The sequence below is a fragment of the Homalodisca vitripennis genome, chromosome 6 (genome assembly GCF_021130785.1).
Source record: "Homalodisca vitripennis isolate AUS2020 chromosome 6, UT_GWSS_2.1, whole genome shotgun sequence".
Lineage (NCBI taxonomy): Eukaryota > Metazoa > Arthropoda > Insecta > Hemiptera > Cicadellidae > Homalodisca > Homalodisca vitripennis.
The window spans coordinates 136,956,881-136,976,263 of NC_060212.1; the positions used below are offsets into that span (position 1 = coordinate 136,956,881).

The following is a 19,383-nucleotide window of genomic DNA, read 5'->3' on the forward strand; positions in this document are numbered from 1 at the left end:
TCTTTTCGTGGTAGTATTAATATAACGATTTAAAATTTTATTATAACTTGCTATGAAACAATACTTCCTATGCAGTTTTAACAAAATTTAAAATTTGTTACAAGTATTTCATTTAATTTTTGACTTTTTGGCTATTTAAAATACACATTTAAACTTTTTTGACTTCTTTTCAATATATTATATCAATATTACTAGTCTTCACAAATACATTTATATAAGAAAGCGCCTATGAAGTTTTTTGTTTATGGACAACAAGGTGCGCTAATTGTGTGCCATCGTAAGTTTTAATGTTAGTAACTAGAAAATCCAAACTCATAGAATTGTCTGCTGTCCGGTTCAAAACATCAGAAATTCACCAACACATAAAGCTGTACATAGATTATATAAAAATATAAAAACTTTTAATAAGACATGTACAGGAACAAAATATTTATAAAACGCATCTGATAAGAAAATGGTATTGTAAATAAAAAGCAACATTCATAAATATACGATTTATTAATATTGTGTGAACGATAATAACCGAGACATCGAAATGGAGGGGCAGCGGAATGCTGCGTCGTTTGAACACATTCCCGTATTAAAACGTAAAATTGAGGGCAACTGAAAGTGATCACAGTAACAGCAACAATTTTGACATATTTTCAACATGAATAATACTTACAGTCGTTTTATTTAGTTTCATTACAATAAATTAACTTTGAAATATACCCTTTGTAAATATTTAAACAATAGTCCGTAAACAATTTTTTATGTTAAAACGCGTGAGGCACGATACAACTTAGCTTTTAAAATTAAAATGGTAAAAATTTACAAGTATTTACATATTGGATTACCAACAATAACATGTGAAGGTAAATACAATAACATTGTCGTGCCTCACTCGTTTTCTCCTTCTATCCCAGACCTGACGAAATTCACCTAAACCTCTACTGTATAAACCTGAAGCCTCCGTTTGATTTCCTTACGATATGCCTAGATTTAGTATAATTCAATTCCTATGCACTGAGTTATGTCTAGAAATCGTCGAAGCATAATTTGCATGATAACACGAATAAAATACCTCATTGTTAACAAACAGTAGTTAAAAATTAGAAACATTTCATAAATAATAGTCCCATGGCTTATACACTCGCGTGAGCGTCACACGGAAATCTCCTGTATTTGAACACGTTTCTTCATTGTACTAGGAGTCTGTGGGCAGCCTTGTTGTCTCAAGATGCCGGACTGATTGCACTGAGGAGGTTGAGCTTTCGGGGGTGGGGGCGGTTCTGGAATGGAGGGACTCGTCACCTCCGGAGGATCACAGTATATGGGAGGACAATTGGAGCCACGTCTCGCCCCGGACGGAGGAGACGACTTGAACTCTTGCAGAGGGAGGTCAACCATGGTACTGGAAGAAGTCATGTGGTGACTGGACATCGACTCCACCAGAGCTTGCTTTGCCTCTGCGTCCCCCGAGCTGCTGGAACAACTGTTCACCTCGGCCAGCTCTTCCTTCTTCTTTTTCTTCTTCTCGCCAGAGGACCTGTCTCGCTGGTGGTAGATGCCCGCGAAGATAAGGACGTTGAGCAGGAGCAGGAAACAACCAACAGCGATGGTCACAGTGAGTGCCGTAGTGTAGCTCTGGTAATGGTTGGACGCCAGTTTCCGGAGCAGGTTGTTGCTGTTGGGCCGCGACTCGAGGGTGGTGGAAGTGGCGTTGGGCGGACACTCCGTGGTGGTCACATCAGTCCGACGGGTGGTCGCCGGGGTGCGCGTGGTTACCTGTGGTGGTGGGGTCGTGCTTGTCGTTGTCGTGGTCGTCGGAATGCTTGGCCTCTGAAGAGACTGGGGTCTAACAGATCCTGAAATTTAATTACATTTAGTATTCAGAGTAATATATTATCTTACTGTATTTCAAATTTAATATCTGTCACTAATATTGTGAAAAATTTGTGTTCACCAAATGAAAAAAAAAAAATTATTGCAGCCAATTACTTGAATCACTTTTATCTTTTAGCATTATTTCTATTTTGAATATGGTGGTTTTAATAGCAATGCATGTTACAATGTAATGGCTTTATTCAAATAATAATGTTTACTCCCCATTTATTTCGGTTTAATGTCGAAGCTGCATGAGATGGTTATTTATTCACTGACAAAATCAAAGTTGACCTAAATATTCCGATATTATTTACAATGAAAAGTTTTGGATTATTGTCAAGTTGTTTGTTTCTTAGTGGTTTATTATTGTATATATACATATGAGTCTTTGTCAAATGAGTTCGACAGTAAAGAGATTACAATTTTGCTAACTTTGAGTACATACAAATTTAAAACAATACCCTTCCTGAAATGGTAAGTCCTTTAATTCAACAATCATAATTTTAAATTTAAAAGTGTTTTGATGACAATTAATTCAAGACTGAACTCGCAAGAATTTATTATTTATAATTGAAACTATCAAAATCCATAAAGAAATTTACCACTAAAAATATTCTAAATAGTTTTAAATGTTCAAGTATTCAACTGTTATTAATCTAATATTATATAAAGTTATACTCTAAAACTAAATTATATTATTGAGAGGTAGTTTTTACTGAATTTTCCTATGAGTTAGGTTCAATATTTTAAATGGACTATGAATATTTCTAAAAAGTAAAACATTAATAATAAATATATAGTACGTTTTACTTCATTTATAAAATTTTTCATGTTTATAGAATTAATACTTTTGTTATACATTGGTTATTTACATTTGTATTGAAAAATTGTGTTAAAGTGTAAGACACCAATAAATTAAACAAGCATCAGTTGCTTAATATCTTCAATGATTACTAACTAACTAAGTACAAGTATGTAGTGCGATAAAGTAATTCGATAAAAGTATTACTTATTCTAAAATTAAAATATAAAATATATACATTTTTCAATATTATTCTTTGATTTTTATTATTCAAAATGTACATAACACAAATATAATAATTTCTATATAAAATAAGTATTTACTTTCATTTTAGGCCTTCGATGAAACGAAACTCATTTGATTGTGCTTTGGAAGAATAACGTAGAAAAGGCTTATTTTATTTAAATAAACCTTTAAGAATTTATTTCGTAATTAACAATTAACATCAATATTTTACTGAGCCAATACGCATAAGATTCAGACTCCTAATGTGCTAAAAGCAAATGTGTTTCAACAGTGCTGACGTCAACTCTGAAGAGCGGATTCCAGGAAAAATACTATAAAAATCCTTGCAATATAGAGTGAAGTGTATTATGACGATTAAATTCCAACAGTGCATAAAAAGAAATTCCAAGATATTTGCTCACAATGAATATTAAGATCTTTTGCCCTTCATAATAGAGATATTATCACTTAACGGTTAATCATTTATTACGTATAAATGAAGCAGCTTTGAAGTAAGTGGCTATAAACATTTAGGAAAAAACCAGGATAATTATTGAAAACATTAATTGTAATGTAATAAAAAAGAAACATTCACTATAAATATTTTAAAATACAACGAATATAATTGTTTTTCCTTACATAGTTACAACTTTATTTCAAGTATTATTTGCAATATTTTTATTGCATGAATAATTTTATAGTGAATTAATTCGTGAAAATATACTATTTGTTTTATTTGCTGATCTTCTTAAATCATTGTTTATTTATAGCAGCTATTTAATTTCTCGTAAACTTGTAAAACTTACGTAAACTTTTTTCGTCTAAAGCATTAGGTTTAGACGAAAAATAAAGTTATCAGCCGCATTATGAAAGGCTTAGTAGGGCAGAAGGCAAAAGACATGAACAGTTAGTGAAAACAACCATAGTTAGGATCTGAGAATACCGCAGTTAATAAGCCGACAGAGACTTCTAGATCATGTCGTTCATCCGCCTGTTAGTCTATACATATACGGTGCACTTGGATTCTCTTTGTCAGGTTGTGCAATAATTGCGGTTTTACACAATATACGAAATAAAACATAGTACGTAGGCTCTTCTTGAGTCAAGGAAAAATTATATTGATTTTGTGGACAAAATGTAAAAGGGAGATACTCCCGTGTGTTTGTCCGTTCGTGCGCAACATCGTTCGTAACAAGTGATTGGGTTCTTAGATAATCCGTTGTTTTGTTCTATTCAAACCTATTTCGTGTAATTTATCAAATATTAATCTTTAAGGAAAATAATAAATTGAAAATTAGGTTATTACTAATATATGCTTATACAGCATAGTAATTTACAAAGTACATAACCAACAAACTTTATAACTAGTCAGGACTATCGCAGAAAGCAATTTACCATCATAGTATTGGGCGCCCTCTTCTTGGAAGTGATGGTGACGCATGCTGAGGTCCTCGAGCCCGGGCTGGTGCAGCTGTGGTATAAGATTCAGCCACAACGACATCTTATGTCCGCGGTAGTGGCTCCGCACCTCGGTCTTACTACCTGAAAATATGAGTTTTTGTCTCATCGAGATGAAACCAACATTGCTACTTTTGATTGAATAACTAGCAAGATAAATCATTTAAATATGTTATTAATATTAAATGTAATGCGCTTAAAATTCCCAATATCGTGAATAATCGTTCATATAAATTTTGAATATAATCTGTAATATTCAAAACGTTTTAATTTAACGAGAAAAAGATGCACTTCTATAATATTTTTTAAACTAAGCTTAAAATTCCCAATATCGTGAATAATCATTCAGATAAATTTTGAATATAACCTGTAGTATTCAAAAACGTTTTTATTTAACGAGAAAAAGATGCGCTTCTATTATATTTTTTAAACTAACTAAACATCACAATTAATTTAATGTTCAAAATAAAGGCATGATATTTTAAGATTTGACATTGTTGTTATAATATAACACTCAAGGTCATTTACAGTATCCTTTAAAAGTTATGAAAAATACAACATAGTGATGAACTTTTAAAATTGAAAACGTAATAAGTATAGACTAAAAAATGTGTCAGGTTCAAAACTTATGGAATCATGCACGTAACGTCAAATTGTAATAATATCTTTGGCACACTTTTCTAAAAGTGCAGATGATGGTTTGTGAACACTGATGGTTTCTCAAGCAAAAATGGTTACACAACTAAACTTACCAAAGAAAAATATTTAAAACTGCTGACTATTACAATTGACTTTCAACACAAACCTTACTAGCGTGCACATAGGTGAAGTACGTACAATAATTTGTGTTTAGTACAGTTTGTGTCTCTGTTGTCGTGAAAACTGTAAAGGTTTACTTCTCAATTAAGTAGCTAAAAATATAGTAGCCCAACAGTTTATTTCAACATTGTATATTGATTCTATTGATAGGTAAAAAATGCATAGTTTGGTGTTAATGAAGTATGGTAAGTATATTTTTTACCACACACTAATTTTTTTAACAATATAAACATATTTTTTCAGCTCTGGGACACAATTATAGTATAACACACAAAGTAAATCTTGTCAAGAGGTCAGACGGGCGGCCTCTGCTTGGCGCCTGAACTAAAATAAAAGCGATATAATATTTGAATACCCTATATTTCTCTCATTATTAATAAGTTTTTTGTCATTTTGGACATATTTGCTGACCAGGCTGGTGAAATAATTGTAAAAGTAATGTTTACGTGTTAAAAATTGAATAGCTTGTATTAATTATATTCTTCAATTTATTATATCCTTGATGGATAAACTTGTAAATGGCTTTAAATTTCAAAATGTGGCTTCGTACTACTGACTTGATATTTCATACATACTATAGGTTATAACGTATTGAGTTATATAATAAGTTGTAAATGGTAAGTACATTTCTGTTTATCCGTACTTGTACCGTAATGCAATAGAATCCATATAATATAATCAATAGAATATGGCTGTAAGGTTATGAATAATCAAAACTGATTGATATAACGTTAGTAAATAAAGTGATGCCGCCAATTCGACATGAGACATACGTTTTAATATTAATATGTCATTTCGACTATATTGTTTATCTTTCTCTCAGTAATTGACTGCATTTATTGAAGTCTTACATTTATATGAAACAAACATATCGAAGTCTTCCTGTCATTCAAACGTCTGTTTATATTACAGAGTCCATATTTTCTGTTCAATGATCGGAAAATTTTGCATTTTGCAAATAAATTAAAGTCTCTGTTGTAGGTATTGAGCTAAGAGGAGAGGAGGTTTAAAGGTAAATTTTTCACAAATATTTAAAAAATCCACCAAAAGCTAAGACAAAAATCAGTCAGTATAAAAATAGAGGGAACTGTGTACAAAATAAACTTATGCCTATTTTTCTTAGAATTACTGTAACATTATTCCTGATATATGTTAGGATAGCTGCCTTAAAATCGTAAAATCACTAATTGTGATTATTATGATCTCACGTTGTACAAAATGTAAAATTTGTTAACCTAATTACATTTTAGAACTAATTTTACTAGCCTGGTTTTTTAAACTGGTACATTCGTGATTTGAAGGATGATAATAATAGGTAAATTATATACTCCAATTTGGGGGGGGGGTGGTGGAATGAACAAAGGACGAGAAGAAATATCAAGTATATAGTAAATCAGCTTTTAAAGATATTCTGTAAAGTTTAGTTAGTATAAACACTCCTCAGTATTTACTTTTAAATAAAAAAATGTTAAAATGTATAAATTAATGTACTTTAATACCACTGACCTAGGTAAATGGCCAAGCTAGAATAGCGACTGGCTGGGAGAGGACACGGAAGGAGGCGAAATAGCTCGGATCAGGATACAAGGGATAGTCGGTGGAGCAGAGCTAATTTAATGCTGTGGCCTAGTCAATGTCACATGGCAAGGTTTTCTATGTATCTTATCCTACTCATTGTGTAGTAGTGGTTAAAAACCAAAAACTTAAAATATAATTCCTACATTTTGTGCATTGAAATGCATATACATGTTCATTGAAAACTAATTGAGATTTATTTTAAGTTTATTATTAAATAAATAAGTTTTTTGGAGTTAACCTTAATAGTTATTAAACATTTAAGGAAAACCAGTATACAAAAAACACTCCCTCTGCTTTGGACACCACCTTACATCACAAACGGAAAGCTTTAGTTTGTTTATTAGGACTGTTTAACGTATAAATATACCAGGGTTCAAAATTATTAGTATTTATTCTCGTAGATATTTTAATAGTTAATTTTAACTGTGCTATAAAGGCAGTTGTAAATTAAACACCTGGTTTTGGACTTGGGTATTACTTAATTGCCTGTAAACATTCGTGTGAATTTTTATTAGATAATATATACTTTTAGGCTTTTATTGGCTATGCGTTAGCTAAGCTTGTTACTCTAGATATTGAACAAATTCATTACTGTCTACTACATAATTCATCGTACCATTCCGCACGATATTTCAAAAACTAAATACCTATAGAATTAAATGTTTGCATGTAGTTATTCTCTATGTGGACATTAGAATTTCAGTGATGGTGTATATCGCTTCATGGTATTTGCCTAAGTGTTAGAGAATATTTTTGTAATGGTCTTATGGGTTACTATGATGGCAATGAGGTGATAACAGAACGAATAAATTTGAAACAAGCTCAGTACACTCGGAATAAATTTTAACATTTGATTTAATAGCACTTGTAGCCCAAATATTCCTAAACATACAACACTTATTTTAGTGTGACTTGGTATGTAAACGTTTATAATATAAAACCTGATTTGGAACAACACTTAATGTAAAACGTGAATATATCATGTGAGAGTATATATTGAGAAATATTGCTTCTGTAGACTTTCAATGTTGCATGAAACTTATTTTTACATACACAAGAATGAGAACTTTAATGGTCCATGTTCATCATGGAATCTGGCTAAGCACCGTTGAAGTCTTTCTCTCAATTGCTCGAAACCATTTGTATTTTGTATGCCAGGGGATATAAACAACTATTTTCCGTACGAACTTATGTTTTTCTAGCTACCAATAATGTCATGAGCTATAGACGTGAAGTATTGTATTGGAGCTCCGATTAGCCTGTAACGTGAAATGTGTACCATTACCCTATAAGTTAATCAGAGAGATTATTACCTAACGTATTTATATACAATGAAGCTGTTACAGAGCAGTTCTTTGAACTTTTCAAAGACTATGTTTGATATTTCTTTCAAAGTAGTTTATGAAAATCTTCTAATGCATTGTACACACAGGGAACTTTATGTTTGAATTTCTTGCTGAAAGAAACTCAGGAGAAACTCCCCTAAATATATGTTTAAGTTAAATTATTCCTACCGAATTACATTAAGTTGTTGTTATATATCCGCTCACACTTTGATAATTTGGAAAGTAATATAGCTTTAAAACTTCTCATGGTATCGACATTTTATTGAAAGCACCGTTGATGGATTAAATCAAGCCACAGAATTAAATCTTTGAACACTGGCTTAACGTTACGTTACACCACTTTTCGTTTAAATCACTTCATTTTATTTTCAGTGGTGGGGGGAGGGGGTTATTGTCCGTAGAGCCTGCCGCAGATTAAGCATTCTTCTCGCAGAGTAATGTTCGTGTAAATATTTAAAATATCACTAGCATTACGTGACCATGAACAAAATACTACGTGTATTGTGTGTCATTTCAATACGCTGCAATTCCTTGCGGCGTATAGTTTGTTATAGTTTTATGCTTTTATTGGGCTATGCACGTGTTCCTTCAATAATTACGCATTCGACATCACTGTGCACAAAAAAAACTATGCTTTTTACATGTTACGTTACGAATAAAATTACGCCGTTTAAATGCTTTATTTATTATTAGATTTTAAATGCAAGGCTTCTAAATCATTAGGTACGTAAAATATATTATACAGACAACATTACTTGTCGAATGTTTCAATATTACAAATTATAAAAACTTGTCAGTCGATATGCTGTAGATGGAGCTTATATTGGTCACTGTTAAATTACATTAAAAACATAAAACCAATATGTAATACATTTTATTGTTTTGTGAGGCCTTTCGATATCCAAGATATCTTCTTCCGACACATCACAAAAAAAAGAAAAAAAAATTTTTTTGATGTGTCTGAAGAAGATATCTTGGATATCGAAAGGCCTCACAAAACAATAAAATGTATTAAATATTGGTTTTATGTTTTTAATGTAATTTAATTTGTCAGTCGATGTTGAAGGAAACATATATTGGCAGGTAGTTGTATCTACGAGTCAGTTAGATGACATCCGCATTGCGTTTGGTCTGTACGATAGTCGATTTTCCTTTCGTGTAGGGTTGTTGACATTAAAAAGCATTCAGATATTAGAGGTTATGTTTTACCGTCATTTGGTAGTATTAAATGTAATCATTTCGAAACCCAGTTACACGTTATTAGATAGTATTAATTTGTATTTCATTCTTTCTTTGGAACTAAATTCTTGGCGGAATAATAACCTAATTAGCTCGCGAAGTACTCTATTCTATCTTGAACTTTGTACCCGTTCTACAGTTACCATCTTGCGAGCTTTGTTTGTAAGTAAACTTTAAATTTATCGTATTATTAATTATCCTTTTCATGCATGACCTCTCTTAAATGTATTAGATGTAAATTCTTAAATAGTTAATTAAATTAACTGTTTTGATGTTGTATATTTCACATATTAATATAACTTGTGTGTTGTCTTGACGAAACCATATTGTGATTATAAGTTGTTTAGATAAAATACTAATCCGGCCACGATTTTGTGTATGCCGAATAGGCTACTCCAGTTCAATATTGAGTTCTACTAGAATACTCTTCTACTACTTTGATTCTAACTTCCGTTTTGCGACTACTTCTGCAATGTCGAACAAAGATGCTGACACGCGTGTGAGTGGATAATAAGTCACAAGTGGGAAGTTAATTTTAAAGTTTCATGTCATAATTCGGTTCGTAGGCAAAATTCCAAAGAACATTAGATCCACTAGGCTCTCCGCCAGAAAGAATTTTAGTTTATTATCACTCCATACATTTCGGCAGAAACGTGGTAAAGTCATATTTTTATATTTATTTCAAAGAGGTGTTCGAAATATCACTATTTATTGCTACGACCTCAGATATCTCCAAGACCATGTTAAACACAATCGGTACAATGTAAGTTTTAGATTTTTGTGTGAAAATCAATACATTTTCCTGTGTATGTTAGTTATAAGATACGGGTATTACAAGTTACATGCGATGGGTTATATTTGGTTATGGTAGTATAATACATGGTACAGTTTCGTTATTTTTTATATTTTTAAATGGATCACAAACATCATTTTAAAGCGCGAGATCAGTATAATCCATAAAAACTTATTTACGATGGTAATTAAATAATCATGAAAGTGATTAAGAAACTGCACGTAAAAATACCTTAATATAGCCAAATTCGACAAAACCCTTTGGTATAAAAACTTACCTAACTCTAAATACAGTTGATTGATTGAGTCGTACGTGTCCCAGAAAGGGGTTTCTTCATCTAAATGTTTGTTGTTACCCTCGGCACCATTGGGATCGCTGAAAATATAACAGTACAATTTTTATATTACAGCAATATTTAATTGATGTATTGGTTGTTTCCAGATATAATAGTTTATTAAAATTTACTTGTACATTACTACATTAGTTGTTTTGTTTTGCATATTTAAATAGCAGCGTGGAAACAAGTCTTATAGAAATAAAATAAACAGTACTTATTTGGAGATTAGTTTATGATTAACTTAGTTCTTAACATATTTACTAAGAATTGCAATATATTTCACCATAACAAACATTTTATAGCCTATGTTTTCTAGATATTTTTGTATTATGGAATCCTATAACTATTAAAGAGGATAGTTTTGTATGCATTTCATAAAACATTTTAAAACTTATATTACGACAAACATAAGGAAATATTAGCACATTTATTTATTAATATTGTAACTGTATTTATATATAAAAAAGTTGAAATTAAAGTTTCTACTCACCCTCTCCTAACAAAATTGGAAAGATAATGTATGAGCTTCTTGGAAACGGCGCTGTCTTGACTGGAATAGTTGTGAGGGAAGAATGGTTCTCCCCCCACAAGAGGCAGGCCTAGAACGTAAGGCACATCCTCCCCCCGCACGCTTCCTGCTCTCTGTTACAACACACGGAACAATATATTACAATTTCCCCAAATATAACTTTTAACACTAGATGTGCTAAGCAGAATAGGTTTAGTGGCGAAAAATATATCAGCCAATATATTTTTGCCTGTCTTCTCTCTGTCCAAAAACTTAATATCCTCTAATCCTCCTACATCGCCGGCTATTGTTTTGGTGTCACTCAAAAACCCACTTAGTTACTTTGAGCATTATACGGAAAGCCTTTAATTTGGCTTTATATGATTGTAAATTATGATATTCATTATAGAGTTTACTAGTTTTATTACACATTAATTAGCTACTATAGCCTTTACATAATGCATTCTTATGTAGATTTACAACGAATTCTGATTCTTGATATCTTCCTGACCTTCAACTAGACCAACAAATTTTATTTTTATAACTAAAATGAGTAGTTATTACATTAATTATCAGTGGACATCTCAAAAATTATTCCACTAACGATTATAGAAAAGTGTAATTCATTTTTAGCAGTTTAATCCTTAACTACAAATAGAATAGTATTTTGTAGTTAGGTAATATACTACGGATTTTTCAAGTGAAAATAAGTAAAAACAACGCTGTTTCAAAGAAAAGAGCTGAAAAATAAATATATATCAATAGTGGAACTACATAATCAAGAATTTAAAGATTACTGATTAATAAAGTAAGTATTTGAAGTACATCACCTGGGGGAAGTCTCGCTCGGTGGACTGGTGGCAGAAGTGCAGAAAGAAGGTCTTACCGCCACGAACTGTGTGCAAATAGCCGACCCTAATGAGAGGGGCTACAGTGTGTCCATCACTCAGCACTTCCAAAGTAGCGTCCCTCACATTCAGAGGGTTCTGCACAGGTCTCTCCCAGTCCGTATATTCGTTTTTTAGCGTAGAAAAGATCTCATTCAAATGAAAAAAGTAAGCGTTTCTCACATACGTTCTTAGAATCCGATCCCGGCGCGTCTCGTTGAAACCGAACTCCAAGTCCTGCGCACTGAGGTCCAAGTATGACTCGGTGGTGGTGAGCCCGAACAGTAGCTCCCTGTCGGGGAAGTCCGCCAGTTCGTATCCTGGCCCCCGCTTGTCTAGACTCAGGTCCGAGAGTGCCGCACTCCCCCCTGCCCCACTCACAAGGACCGCGCCGTCCACGAAGGGTGCGAACCCTGGTAGAAACCTTGGCTGGTCCACCTGCACTTGCAGCAGCTCTGGGAGAGACTTGCCCCGCAGACACGGTGCTAGGTCGTCCTCCACCAGGTCCCCGTGACAGCCCGTCTGCTCGGCAACCTTCCGCTTGATTGCCAACGGCTCTCGCTGGAGAGCCCATGGGCTCATCCCCGACCCACTCAGTAGTACCACCCTGTGCAGCAACTCTGCAACGAGACGTGGCATAATAAATGAAACTTTAAACAGCATAGAGCCTTCAACATTGTTTTATTAGATAATATAAAGTTTTATAAAATTTTTGTATTTTTCCGTAACTGAAATAATGAATGAAATGTGTTAAAAATTTATGGAATAATACACAAAAGTCAGTAATGCCGGCGAACTGTACAGCACGCTAAATAGGAGGATACTGCATAGTAGCCTTAAGGTTAAATATGACTATTTATCCTTCATATCTAAGCTCATACTTACATTAAAATCAATTAAACATTTAACAAATTAAATGTTGTAATAATTTATTCATACTTCAGATCTTGGTAAAAAGTCTCCGACGCCTGATACCGCTTAAAAAACTTTTTAAATTATCTTTCCAAAAGTTATTTTTAACCCTATCGACAAGTGGTTTTATGAATATTTAGTGTCATAAATAATTAATTTTAGCCAAAGGTTATGTTATTTCTACTATTATGCAGAATTAATATAATATAATATAATAATAAATATATTTGAGTTCTAAGCTTCTACTAAGAAGTTTTTAGCAATGATTTATTTCTGGCCGAATAAGCCTAGACATTTATTAAGTACCTAACTGGTTTGAAAAGAAACTTACAGCAAGAAAAACGCGGTTTCCTAATAATTGCTCTTTTTGAGGCCTAAGTATGAATTTATACCATATACACGACCCCAAAGCTCAAAACCAAAATAATATTTAAATTTTTCGTTAATTATTTATATTACAAGTTACTAGTTGTAAATTACATAACGTATGTGGATAGCGCTTTATCCTAGAAATATGTTAAGAAAAGCAGGCTCCGGAAAACTGCAATGGAAAGCTGACAGGGTATTTTGTCTATTTTATAGTATTACATACTGTTATGTGAGTGGTAGTCGTTACTTTAACACCTTCTGATGGGAACTTGATGTTTCAAGGTTGTATACCGACTTTATCACTCTGTGTTTTGATGTTTCGTAGCGAAGAGGCTGCAATGTAGAGTTTGTAATGAAAAAATAACTCCTTTAAGTTTATAACACTGATATTATCAAAAAACTTTGTTTAAGAGGGATTATCTTCTCCCCAAAAATTAAAAGTTATTGCTTCATGCCATATTCAAGAATTTTAAACCAATTATACAACTTGTAATATTAATCTTCTGACAAATGCTGTACAGTATGTTTTAGTTGATCACATAGATCGATAGTGATATTTTTTTAATAAGCCACAATTAGTAAAATGAACTAGACTTTTACCCCTTAATATTAAAACAATATCTATTCTTAAACTCATCTGTGTCCACATTTATAGTGGTAGGACTATAGAAAGTTTCTCATTTTATTTATACATGTTATGGCTAAGTCACATGATTATGGTTTTGAGGTATTTTATCAATATTATGATTTTCATTTTTATAACTGTAGCAATAAAATATAAATGAAGAGAAATTTTATAATGAAAGTAGAAAAAATCTAAAAACGAAAAGTTTTTCGATGCACTTTAATAATATTTGAACAAGACGTTCAGCCGGCTCTTAAGAAATGATATATACATGTATTATAATAATAATAAATATTGTTTTATAATAAATCATAATATATGTTTTTACAAAGATATATAGTAAAACATATATTGTGATTTATTATTAAAAAATTATTACTTTTTTCCGTGATTTGAAAAAGTTAATTGGTTAAGGATTAGTAATAGAGCGCTACACAGAACAATATTTAATGGTGTTGTCTGTTAAGTTCATCGTTTTAACGGGTTGTAATTTTCATATAGCAGTAATTTCAGCTGAAAAGGTTTTACACTATTCTTCCTCAATAGTGTATTAATCAATGAATTAGAATTAGTAAAGTTTTATTGAATTCTTTAAAGCTGTTTCGAAGTTATGAATTATGTTTAAAAAAACACAAACAGACAGTTACCAAACATATTACTATAAAACAAGTAAAATATTGTATGTTTCTTATGTCCCAAGAAATAATTTTTTAAAGTGTAGTTGAATTTTTAAATTGTCTGTGTATCACATGATATTTCATATCAAGCGTTCACCGCAACTAATTGCTCATTATCATCATGACCAAAGTAACCTCTAACGACTTATAACGTACCTTTGTTCGAGTTCACATAATTAAAACTAAAAACATGCAAACCTTTGGCTACAGGTGAGACGGCAATATAGTTAGCCAGTGCAGCTCCTGTTCCATGTCCCATAACAGTGATACTTTCTGGATCTCCACCGAACGACGGGAGATTTTCCCTCAACCAGTGTAGGCCTGCCACTAGGTCCATCAAGCCAAAGTTTCCCTGGGCACTCCCCCTGGCACCAGTCTTCAAAAATCCTAAAAGAAAGCCATTGATTAGAACTATATTATCTATATTTTTACCAACTAACTAACTAAATTAATGGATATGACAGTTAGGTTTGTAGGAAAAAAATTTAACAATATTGTTTACATATATCAATTAGGTATTTTATATACTGCAGCTATTTATTTTGTAAAAAAAACTATATTTACAAGATTGTGTAATTTTGTAATAGTATTATTCCGTTATGCTATTATGACGTCATCAGACCAATTATACTTGTATAAAAAAAATACATGTAACTATAATATTTTTAAAATTTTATAAAATTACATGAATGGTTTTCTGAACCTGTAAAAATATTATTAATTAGTTATGAATTAATCCGCATTTTCATTGGAAGGCCACAGTAAAATTGGCTTCACTACTTCTTGTTTTCTAGTTGCTTTTTACCCAGAATTGAACAGTTGAATTATTTTGAAAAGGTAAATATGCGTAAATGAATGTTTAGCGTAATGAGTGTAAATATGATTATTCAAACATATGCCCCGTCAACTTTTCAGAGGTAGCAAAGTTGAACAGTTTATTTTGATGACATTAGGTGTTTATGTATAAATTATGAATGCAGCCTATGAACACTTTTTCCATTTTAATAAAAATACCAAAGATAAACTCATAACCATCGGCGTTTTTATAAGTCAATTTTTATTAATACGTAAAGATAAAAACAATTAAACATAGCAACATTATGTAATGAATAAAGATAATTGATTAATCCTCGCAAATAAAATTTAAGTTTCTTTTTTATCATTTAGCTTTGTCACTGTTAATTAAGCTCTATCTTAAGACTTATAAAGCTTTAGTTTTATCATCAATCTGACTTTTATTCCATTAAGAAATATATTGCTACAATTACTTCCAGCATCTACTAATTGGATGTTCCGTCCTTATCAGGACATCTAGTACGACGTCTCCTCCTATTATTGCTCTATTAGACATGTCAGTGATCTATCATGGATATAAACTATAATATTGTTACTGCTGTAAAAATCTAGTGTCCAGTATAATTTTATCCATACTGAAAAATATACTTCAGTATATTCTTTAACCGTAACCAGCTCATTCAGTATGTTTTTAACCATAATCCATGCATAAAAAAATAAAAACTATTATTGAAATTTTAAAACATAAATAAATTATAAATATAAAAATAATGTCTTTGCACGTAGCGTCAGTTTCAATACAAACACTGCTGCCTACACACTAGTAACAAAAAGACATATTGTTACGTGTGCTACGTGATTAAACTATAGGTAATCCATTATATTTTCATCGAACTTTCCGAAGAGTAATTTTTACTGGTTGTCATAATATGGTTTTAGACCATCGTAATAACAATATTAAACTTAAAATCATGTAACTGCTTTATTTTTAAATTAACGTTATGAAAAGAATTTTACTTTGAGAATAGAATTAATACATAACCATATTTGTTTCAGATTTTATTAATTAGAATAAATTTTTATGAACAAATATGAAATTCTTTGCTTTTTAATTTGTAAAAGCTCAAAGTTATGAAAGGAAACATTACTTCTGGGAAACATTATAAAGTATTGGTCATGTGTTTAACTTCGTACATCTGACATACATTTGCGATAAACATAAGGCCATGCAAGTGTTTGCATATTAAAATTGTTCCTATGAAATAAAACTCAAGATGGTTTACACTTAGCTCCTAATCCTGGAGTATACTTCAACTAATTTATAAATCATTTATGTAAATTGTATAAACAATCTTAATTTTACGGGGGGATTATTAAAAGTGTATTTCATAATATCACACAACTCATAGTAGTTTCAATTTAAATTTACTATTACTAATATACTTCAGTTAAAATTAAATTTCTAAATTATTACTTGTGAAAATGTTATGTACATTATACTAAAAATATTAGCATCACTCACCTAATATTCCTAAACGATAGTTGATAGTTACGACGATTATGTGGCCATAGCTGGCTAGGACACTTCCATCGTAAGGGTTCCCAGAATTCCACTCGTAGCTTTCCCCGTGAACGTATAGAAGAGCCGGTAGAGGCCCTTGATGATGATCACTCACAACCCCTATTAACCAAAATTACACGGTTATTACCTTACAACTAGTAAACGTGACAAACTAAGTATAAGCGTCAAAAAATTATCAGAACAGTTATGTAGTTATGATGTATTATTAATTTGATGAAGGCGCTATCTCTCTAAATATATTAAGCTAACGTGACATGCAATTACGTTAGTAAATTGTATATGGTACATCTGAAGAGATTACAATATCCAAAGTTAAACACAACTATAATGTCTTTTACCGCATCACGTTGTATTCCAGTAGACACACTTACTTTTTTTGACATTGGTACAAATACAGACTTTTGAAAGCTTTTATCGAACGATAAATGTATAAATACAATTCATCTGAACGCGTTCCAAAACTGAAATAATGAAATAAAAATGAAATTTATTTCCTTTAAATTCACAACATACAGTACAGTATAATGAGAAAAATTAACAAAAAGGAATATTAGCTGACCACAATTACAAGTATGTGTGCCAACTCTAACCTAAAAAACTACTAAAAACAAAGTTCACTTAAAAAAACAAGAGTCTAGTCAACTTAGAAAAAAATCGCTATCTGTGGACACTTGCAAGAAAAGATTATTTCATAGAGAAAAAAAGATTAAAACAAAACACAATATAACAAAAAATAACATAACGATAATAAGAAGTATTTTTTATAGTAAATTAGCCTCTAACCCATTTTATGTACAAAGAATGTAAACTGGCACTTTTAGCCTATTAACGTATTGTGAATATAGATATAGATGAACATCAACTGAACTACCAGAATGTAGCCTTGATGGTGCTTATTGTTAGGAAACTGTATGTCAGAAGCCTGTATTATTACATAAAGCAAAATTATGGGGACTTGATTTCTATCCTAATTTTAAGTACACCTTTTACTGTTTCCTGTATTATATATAAACCTTTCTTCAAAAGCAACTTTTTTACGAGTTATGAACCTGTAAATATAACACAAAACTACAATGGTCTGGTGTTTTACCGATATGTCTGTACGTTTTTAATCACACATACCTGTAGAATGTTATGGTGTTTTAAAATGTATTTTAATAAATTACCTAGCTCAGGTGGGTTTTCTGAATGATCTGTATATTAAATTTAGATGTAACAGACAATTACATTTCTCATCATAGAGCATTTTTAATTTTTAATAGGTTACGTAACTTGACCAAGATGTGATTTCACTCTCTTAAAATTTCGTTATAGGCCAAAAAATAAAAAAAATCTAAATTATGACTAACTATCGTTCTGAAATCAGGACACTATATCTTATCATGATGGTATATGGGCTGAGATCCTATTTGCTAACTATAATTACAAAAACCTAGTTTTATGCAAAATCGAAAGAGTAATTTATCTTAACAATCGTTAGCCTCGGTGGTTTACGGCCTGTCTAAATTGAAGGGGGTTTGAAAGGGTTAAAACATTAATGTCATTCTGTAGATACCATACTTATTAGCTTGATATATTTTAATTTGGCAACCCGGATATTTTTTTAGTTATATCAGTGTGGTCGGGACGAAAAGAGAAAACAAAACTCGAAGACATACACAGTAAAGTTGAGTATAAGTGAATGTATCGTGTAAAAGGTATCTCAAGAATGGATTCATTGGTAGGCTTTAAATTTTGTATGAAATTACATTTGTAAATAGAAAGAAATGAGTCTGTGGTGAGACAGAACCATGATATGATGGTGCAGGTCTTACCAGGGAATTTGTCTTAGTTTCACCTAATTCTTTGTTTGTTTGCCGGCGGTAGGAAAAATAATTTATTTATAATTAATGTTTGTCTGTTTGATCACAAGACATCTTAAGAATCGCATGAATGAGAAATGTCTGAATATACGTAGGTTGCAACTGAAGTTACTTAGCATAAACTATATCACATATATTAGAAAAATCTTGTTTTATAAATAAAATTTTTATTAACAACGGGCTATTACAACTTCTGTAGACTTATAAGACATTACAGGTTTTAGAATTGCAGAATAAAATTAGAGTTATGAAACGTTTATTCAAAAACGGATGTTCGAATAAGGTATACTATATTGGAACCCGAATTACGGTAATTATGTAGATAATCACATAGCCAAATGAACATTCGGTGACGCCTTGATTGATGTTCCAGGACAGGTTGTGGAGCACTGTGGGCCCTCAGCCTCACTTCCGCACTGCTTGCAGCTTACACAAAACACTGCAATGCACTACGGAATTGAAGCCGAAGGACCGGAAACCCTTCTTCCGCTCCCAGACTCCACCAGTTGGCGCTCAGTTCGCTTTGTTTCTTCCTTTTACTGCTCCTGTGACTTATGTTGCAGTCTTCCTGTTATTTGTAGTTCCACACATCTAGTCGGAATTATCTCGTGTTAATATTTACTAGAATTATCTTTTTTATAAAAATTAGATACTTATAAGTTACAATATGATAATACTGAGACGTATCCTTAATGTACGCTAT

The 19,383-nt window shown here is 31.7% G+C and overlaps 1 protein-coding gene across 1 annotated transcript in view; it reads right to left on the reverse strand.

Moving 5' to 3' along the window:
- Positions 1-462: 462 nt before the first annotated feature.
- The window catches only part of LOC124364948 (neuroligin-1-like), a 31,465-nt gene continuing 12,544 nt past the window's right edge, over positions 463-19,383 (reverse strand). Inside the window, exons 3-9 of the mRNA XM_046820796.1 lie at positions 16,759-16,917; positions 14,640-14,828; positions 11,802-12,478; positions 10,954-11,105; positions 10,404-10,501; positions 4,289-4,435; positions 463-1,847 (exon numbers count right to left, since the gene is read on the reverse strand). Of these exons, the coding sequence (XP_046676752.1) occupies positions 1,144-1,847; positions 4,289-4,435; positions 10,404-10,501; positions 10,954-11,105; positions 11,802-12,478; positions 14,640-14,828; positions 16,759-16,917 (2,126 nt within the window). The 3' untranslated portion in view covers positions 463-1,143. The remainder of the gene's footprint in view (positions 1,848-4,288; positions 4,436-10,403; positions 10,502-10,953; positions 11,106-11,801; positions 12,479-14,639; positions 14,829-16,758; positions 16,918-19,383) is intronic.